Here is a 7,074-nt window from a genome sequence, read left to right on the forward strand (position 1 = left end):
CGGTAAGCTGCGTCAACCCTCTGTGTAGCCCTCAGCTGCTTTAAGCTATAAGGTCTGGAGGTTACAAAATAAAATCTATAGCGGCTGTAGACAACGCAAAACAAAATTTGCAGCCGCGAGGGACTAAACAATGAGAGACTGAAAACACCGTGACGCGCAAAAACTAGGTTCCACTCAACGATCCAAGTTCAAGCATTTATTACACTTCAACACATAAAAAATACAACTGGCACTGCAGTTACCAAGTCATAAAACTTTCTGTGTGAGTGCGGTCAACAGAATGCCTTTTCCATGTGTTTTTATGATTAATAAAACTGCAAAGGTGAAATAGTAATTTATCATCAATTATAATTTTAATGCACAATTGCTTATACAGCCACATAACATTTAACATTTGGAACAGTGACACAGATGATGGCCCATTTTAGCTCAGTGGGTTAAGGTTAATTGGGCCGCCAAGAAAAACATCACTTTTAAAAAAAATATGTTCATATACCAAACTAACAACATTATTTCTGATTGATGCCATAAAGACAGATATTATGTATAGTTTTTTTTATGTGCATGTTTTTGTTTTTTTTATAGATTTATCATCCTTATAATAGTTTAGTTAGATTTGGTATGTCAGGCTACTTACCATGCAGCTTTCTGGTGTAGTCTTTATTTGAATCATTCATATAACAGTTATGACAACAGTTTGAAATCCTTTGCTCTAAATCATTTGCAGTCATTGGCTCTAAATTCCAGAGGGGCTGGGACCCCCAAACCTTAAATGGCCCATTTTACCTGACATCACCCTATCACTTCCGCCCATAACCCTGGTGGACACGCCCACTACCTACAATCCGAGTGCAGTGAATAATATGAATGAGGCCATAAACATAAAACACATGGGAGACTTACAGGTGGCTCCTACAGAATCAAAAATGCAAAACATCAGTTTAAAGAAAGCCAGGGAACATAATTCATGAATTACAGTATGAGGTAAACTAATCCAAAATTTAGGGGCATTCGGTCCCCTTCAGATTCTGCTGAGCTCTGGGAGACACTTAGCAAGTGTTCAGTGGCTCCACCACTGTAGAGCCAGACTAACTTATTTACTGTAAAATAAACAGTAGAAGGTAGCTATATACTAAGAGCATAATGAAGGAGAATTGTAGCTAAACATTGCTGACACGAAACAGGGAAGCAGCAGCCTCGATGACTGTTGCTCAACATGGTGGACTGAATGTATAATTTAAATGATCTACAATGATCTGTTGATTTCAACAAGAGGTCTGAGTGAAAGGAGCTGTAGGGGTCGACATCTTCTCCTTCATGCGGAGACAGCAGATAGATTTAAATCAACATACTGTAGTCATTTGCAAAAGTGATTTATTTAGTTGCTACAGAATAAATAGGTACAAATGTTGTACAAATTAAATTATGTAATATACAAAATCATAATGCCTCTAAAACAGAATGAACAAACATGTTGAGACTCACAGCTTAAAAGCAAAACACAAGAGGTAAAACTAATAAAAAGTGCAAGAAGTCAGAAAACAAGAGCAACATGTATTTCAAAGTAAAAAAACAATGAAACTATATAAAGCATAACTTCCGTGGGCGCCAGGTGCCCTGCCTAAAGGCCCGTTCACATTTGATGTTCAGGGAGTGGAAAGCTTAAGATTAAACTTCAAAAACAGTTTATTTCCATGTAAAGTAAATTTAGCTCTGAAAGTGTCAGACAGCTGCAGGTTGAATTCTGTATTTTAAGGTTTCACAAATATACCCAATCACACTGTCACTGGGGAAGATTTGTGGGCTCATATTTAGTCATTGTGAAAAATAAATAAAATAAAACAGAAGGGTCATTTTGAAAATAAATAACCATAAAAAGGTTTCATAGTAGGAGGTATGTTGTAATAAATATTTACACTCATGACTGATCTCTACAGAATAACTAGTTTGTTTTTAAATGTTTTCAATTTAGAGAAGAGTAAAACACTGACGTTACAACAAGGCTCATTTTATAATCAGGAGCCGGCTCCTGATCACCATGTTCGTGGTTTACGCCACCTACTGATATGCAGTCTATTAAGTAGGCCTACAGTTAAGTAACATTTGGAAAATAAGTTCATTTGTGAATCGTATAGATCAGTCTCAAACAAAACAGGGTTCTCACAGTTATCCTCCTTCGGGGCAGGAGAGCCCGACGATGAAGAAAGGCTTGGCACTTTTATTCAAAGTGACTTACAATTACTACGTACATGTCAGAGGTCGCACTCCTCTGGAGCAACTAGGAGTTAGTTGTCTTGCTCAGGGACACACTGGTGGATGTGTCAGTGGGAATTGAACCTGAGTCTCCCACAAAAACAGGCATGCGTCTTATCCACTGCACCATCACCACCCCTTCTGTCATCTTTTTTGTCCATCATGTGTCGCTTTGAGGTGAAATAGCTGTCATCTCTGGCTGCCACTGAAAGAGCTGAAGATGACTGACGAGGTTTCAAATTTGAGCAAACTCTAAAAAAATAAATATTAAGTCTCTCTCTTAAAAAACTAAGTCTCAAATCGATCCTGTCACCAATGACTTGTTGAGAAGAAGTAGCAACTTCCAGTTCTGAAAAGTGAAGCCAATGTGAAGGTGCCTTAAAGCTGCATTCTTTATAACGTGCAGCAGGGGGCGACTGCACTAGTTGCAAAAAAGTCCGATTGTATAGACGTCAATGAGAAAATGAGGCTACCTCTCAACTGATTTATTCAGTAAAAATTTTCCTAGTGAGTTAATGGTCTTTGTCGCTAGTTTCAAGTCTTCTTCAAAACAGTATGATGTTCATTTAGTAAATTATGGTCCCATTTAAAGGGAAATATAAAGCATGGGGATGCTTTAGGAGGGACTACCTCGTGATTAACAAGTCGCTATAATGGTGACCTGTCAATCAAGCTAGAGGCGATTCGTGTCCACTGCTCTGTGTAAATTTAACCAGCGCTGATGAAAAAAAACCTAATCAGGAGTCGTCTTTTTTTCCCCCCGGTAAGTACATTTTATTTTAAGCCTGTTCTTCACTAGGCAAAATGTCAAACTCGAGGCTTCAAACTTTATAGAGTCTGTGGTTGAGAGAAGAGGACAGTTCTGGCACAGTTCTTCTGCAGGCAGTACTTTCCACAGTCTGACCAAAACGTGTTCAGCAAGAACATCCACAAATTTAAAGAAAACTTTTTCCCAGGACGTCTGATGCAGCCACGTCCCAGAGTTTGAGGTGAGCTGAGGATGAAGAACACACAGAGCAGAGGCCATGAGTTGTTTCTGCACCAGAGCCTTAATTCAACATAACCACATTTCACTGCTGATAAACCCACGTACAACATAAACTTCTCAAACATCTGCAGGTTAACAGATTAAAGCTCCAGAGTTTATTTGACTGCACGTCCAGTGCAAAGTTATGGATATAAAGTATTTCTTTATGAGCAACTAACTAGAAGCCACATTGGATACAAAAGACTCAAAAAGCAGACCAGCTTCACCTTCTTCTCTTAAGAAAAGCTGACCGAGAAAGTAGAAGAGGCTCTTAAAAAAGATCCATTTATTGCACTCGTAACAGATTTTGCACAAAAATAAATACATTATTTGTGTGTCTGAGGAGCCTCTTCTGCTGTTTCTCAGCAGGGGTCAAAGTTCATGATCAAACCAGACTCACCTTCATTCTGATGGTAATCTGTGTCCATCATGAAGAGCTCCCTCCTGCTGATCCAGTGGGTCCACTTGTGGCTGGAGGTGATGCTGGTCTGAATCCCTAAAGTGATGAGGAAGATCAAAGAGAGGGACGTGTAGAACGCTCTCGTCTCCGTTAACATCAAATACCAACGAGCTCTTGAGCAAGGCACCTAGACTGGAAGTGGCCTTTCTGGGGTGACGTCATACTTTGGCGGCTGGAGGGACAAGTTTAATAATCAGTCAACTGTCTCCAAGAAAAGTCTGGTCAGATTTACACAACGTGATCAGTTTCCTTCTGACTCACATTTAGTTTTTGAGGCTTGTGTTTAATCACATATCCAGCGACGCCACCACAGACTCCCAGGACCAGTAAGACACACACAGCTGGGATCCAAACGCCCTGATAGGATCGACCACCTGATGTGAAAAAAGACAGAGGCAGAAGTTACAGTAACTGAAATACAACAGATACACAAATCTGAGTGTGATTCAGGACTAATAATGTTAATTCTTTCTCTCCTCACAGAGTTGAACCGTCTCCTCACCTTTAACATGAGTCTCCTCATTTGGATCAGGAGTTTGGACATTTGTGGGAAGCAGCGGCGTCTCTGTCGTCGAGGATTTAACAAAGTTTGGATCTGAAATTAAAGATTTACAACACATTAAAAAGAAACAACCATTATAGGAGAATGGTCACATAAGCTGTTGACAAAATGATCCTTTAACTTCTACAGATGTCTGTTTTTGACCTGTGTGCAGAAATCGTCTATGTTCACTACATTTTGACAGTAAAGTTCTGCCTTGTGTTGCAATCTGGACCATCAGCATCTAAACAAACTCACCAACAATAAGTAGAATAATCGACTCCTTCACTTGGCTGTTTAACTTGGGGATGAAACATTTGTATCTCCCTCCATCAGCCTGTGTTACGTTGGTGATCTTCAGAGAAATGTTTCCACGTTTCAGTTTGTCTGTGAACAGCATCGTCCTGCCGAAGTACGACTGGAGCTTCATGTCCAGGTTTTCACGTCCGTCCCTGTAAACGTGCACGTAGTCGACCCGGCTCAGACGATCAGAGGGGTCGGGCTTGAGATCTGGCTTCGACCACTCCACCGTCAGATCCTCCACATTGTAAGCAGGATCCAGGTGGCACGGCAGGATGACGTCATCACCCGGAGCAGCGATGATTGGCTGAAGTGACCCGATCACACGAGGCTGACCTGGAAAAATGAGGCAAATTTAAACCTTGGACAGACACGATTTTTGACTCTTTATTGATTGTATCAGATTGTACATGATTATTATTGTGGTTATGTATACAGTATTACTTATACATCTACACGCTACCTGATTCCACTTTTATGCCAACACGAATTTCCCCTACGGAGAATCAGTAAAAGGTATATTTTATCTTATCCTATATTATAAGCGGTGCTAATAAGGAAGATTTTAATGTAGTGATAGGATTTAAAACTAGAGCTACAACTAACAGTTATTTCCATCAGTGATTAATCTGTTATTTTCTGGATTAATCAGTCTAGAAAATGGTGAAAATGTAAACTACAGTTTCCTAAAGGCAAAAGTATTTCAAACTCTCTAAAAGCTTGTTTTATAAACCAGAAATATTGTCTGTTTATTGTCAAATAAATAACAATTGAGAAAGAGATCATGAGTTTTGTAGTCATGACTTTGCCAGTTAACAAAGCACAAATCTTTTCATGGAAAATTGAGATAAAATATCTGACATAGAAGAACAAGGGGTCTCGAGCTGAATAAACAACATGACACAAACAGCGTGACAAACGTTTTCTGCGTCTGCGCTGTTGTTGATGTGAAGTGGTGGATTTGTGACAGTATTCTCATTTAATTATATTTTAAGTCAAATAATAAATCTCACACTGGAACCAAAGTTGAGTCCTGACATGAGAACAGGCTTTATGTTTCCTGATTTCAGTTTAAACCGTCCTGCTTATCAGGATGTTGGATGTCTCCCAAAAGTTTTGAAAAACAACCACAAGATGTCCTTTTGTTTGATCACACTATTCAAACTGTGGCACGTGAGCAGCTGACTGACCACTCATTCTTAACCAGTTAGTTTAAAATTGTGATAAACTGATGAATGATTTAACACTCATTTTAAAACACTGAGTCCTTTATATTTGTATCAGTCCCATGAAATGATTCATGTGGCAGGAAAAGCACCTGAATGTTTACAGGTGACTCACTTACTGAATCATAAAGTTCCTCTTTCCCACCAACTTGAAACCAAATTCAAAATTATGAGTAACAAATCTGGTCATGTGAGTGAAACGCAGGTGTTTGTTTGTTTTCTTTTAGCCTACAGGTCAGTGATTTTTCTGTGTTGCTCTAAAATCAATCAAAACTGTCTTGATTTTTAGTCACGAGTAACTTAACAGCAGCAACTGTTTGTTATGTTACGTGTGGTTCAGCGGCTTAAACAGCAATCAGCAGCCAATCAACTTAATTAATAATAAATGATCAATATTAGATAAATAAATGAACAACATTATAACGTTAGTTTTAAAGTTACTTAATATAACAATTATTTTCAACTCACATTTCAGTTCATGTTGGCTACACTAATGGATACAGTCGCTATTTAACTTCTTTTTATTAACTGAATATCGCTCGACATTTGACTGAATGAATGAATGAATGAATGAACTAAAGGTGCCGTTAACTCTCGTAACGTTAGCGAAACATATGAACTCACCTTCAACAGGCTTCGTCCAGACAGCCGTACTCAAACATACAGCGAGAGTCCAGAGTGGAAAAAAGGTAAAACCAGGCACGGAGCTCCCGAAGTGAGCCATAAAAACAGCTGAGAGTGAGACAAACAAACAAACAAACAAACAAACCCACCTCCTGAAGTGAGCTCGACTGCTGCTGCGCTGTCACTCTCACTCTACACAGCAAGGGACTACGCGTTGACGTCACGTGATGACGTACTGCTTTCAAACCACAGTGACGTGTTGTGCTTTGATAAGATTCATAATTAGCTCAAACTCATTAAACTGGTGATTCATCAGCACGTGATGATGAATCACCAGTTTATGACTCAGGCATAACTTACTCCAAGAATGTATGTTTTATAATATCCTTTCAGTGTCTTTTTATGTAACGCTTTAGTCTGCCTCTTCTGTTATATTATTTTCTTTCATTGGACACTCCAAATAATAAATCATTTAAATTATTTTCTGTTTTTTCACGTTACTTGAGAGCAAACTCAAAAGTCAAAAAAGTTTCAGAGGGTGGTGTGATAGCAAATATATTGATCATTTTTAATGATTCATGCCGTGACGCTGAATGTAATAGTCAAAGCATCTCTGTTGTCTGTGTCTCTAAGAGATCATAAC

At 38.9% G+C, this 7,074-nt stretch overlaps 1 protein-coding gene across 1 annotated transcript; it reads right to left on the minus strand.

The window, feature by feature from the left end:
* Window positions 1-3,206: 3,206 nt before the first annotated feature.
* LOC119887271 (myelin-oligodendrocyte glycoprotein-like) lies at window positions 3,207-6,578 on the minus strand. Its single transcript, XM_038698145.1, has 6 exons — window positions 6,432-6,578; window positions 4,540-4,917; window positions 4,243-4,335; window positions 4,002-4,114; window positions 3,681-3,912; window positions 3,207-3,247 (listed from the first exon to the last, which is right to left on the minus strand). Exons 1-5 carry the CDS (start codon window positions 6,529-6,531, stop codon window positions 3,868-3,870), a joined length of 729 nt encoding a protein of 242 aa, XP_038554073.1. The 5' UTR covers window positions 6,532-6,578; the 3' UTR covers window positions 3,207-3,247; window positions 3,681-3,867.
* Between the last annotated feature and the right edge of the window lie 496 nt (window positions 6,579-7,074).

The sequence above is a fragment of the Micropterus salmoides genome, unplaced genomic scaffold (assembly GCF_014851395.1).
Source record: "Micropterus salmoides isolate LMB-PRFRI ecotype aquatic unplaced genomic scaffold, ASM1485139v1 Ms_hic_scaffold_4104, whole genome shotgun sequence".
NCBI lineage: Eukaryota > Metazoa > Chordata > Actinopteri > Centrarchiformes > Centrarchidae > Micropterus > Micropterus salmoides.

Excerpts from the sequence above, each read along its gene's own strand:
- LOC119887271 (XM_038698145.1), bottom strand. The coding sequence starts at position 6,531 with ATGGCTCACTTCGGGAGCTCCGTGCCTGGTTTTACCTTTTTTCCACTC. Across the intron at positions 4,336-4,539 it reads GATTATTCTACTTATTGTTG|ATCCAAACTTTGTTAAATCC; the intron begins GTGAGTTTGTTT and ends CTTTAATTTCAG. Across the intron at positions 4,115-4,242 it reads TGAGGAGACTCATGTTAAAG|GTGGTCGATCCTATCAGGGC; the intron begins GTGAGGAGACGG and ends TTTTCACATCAG.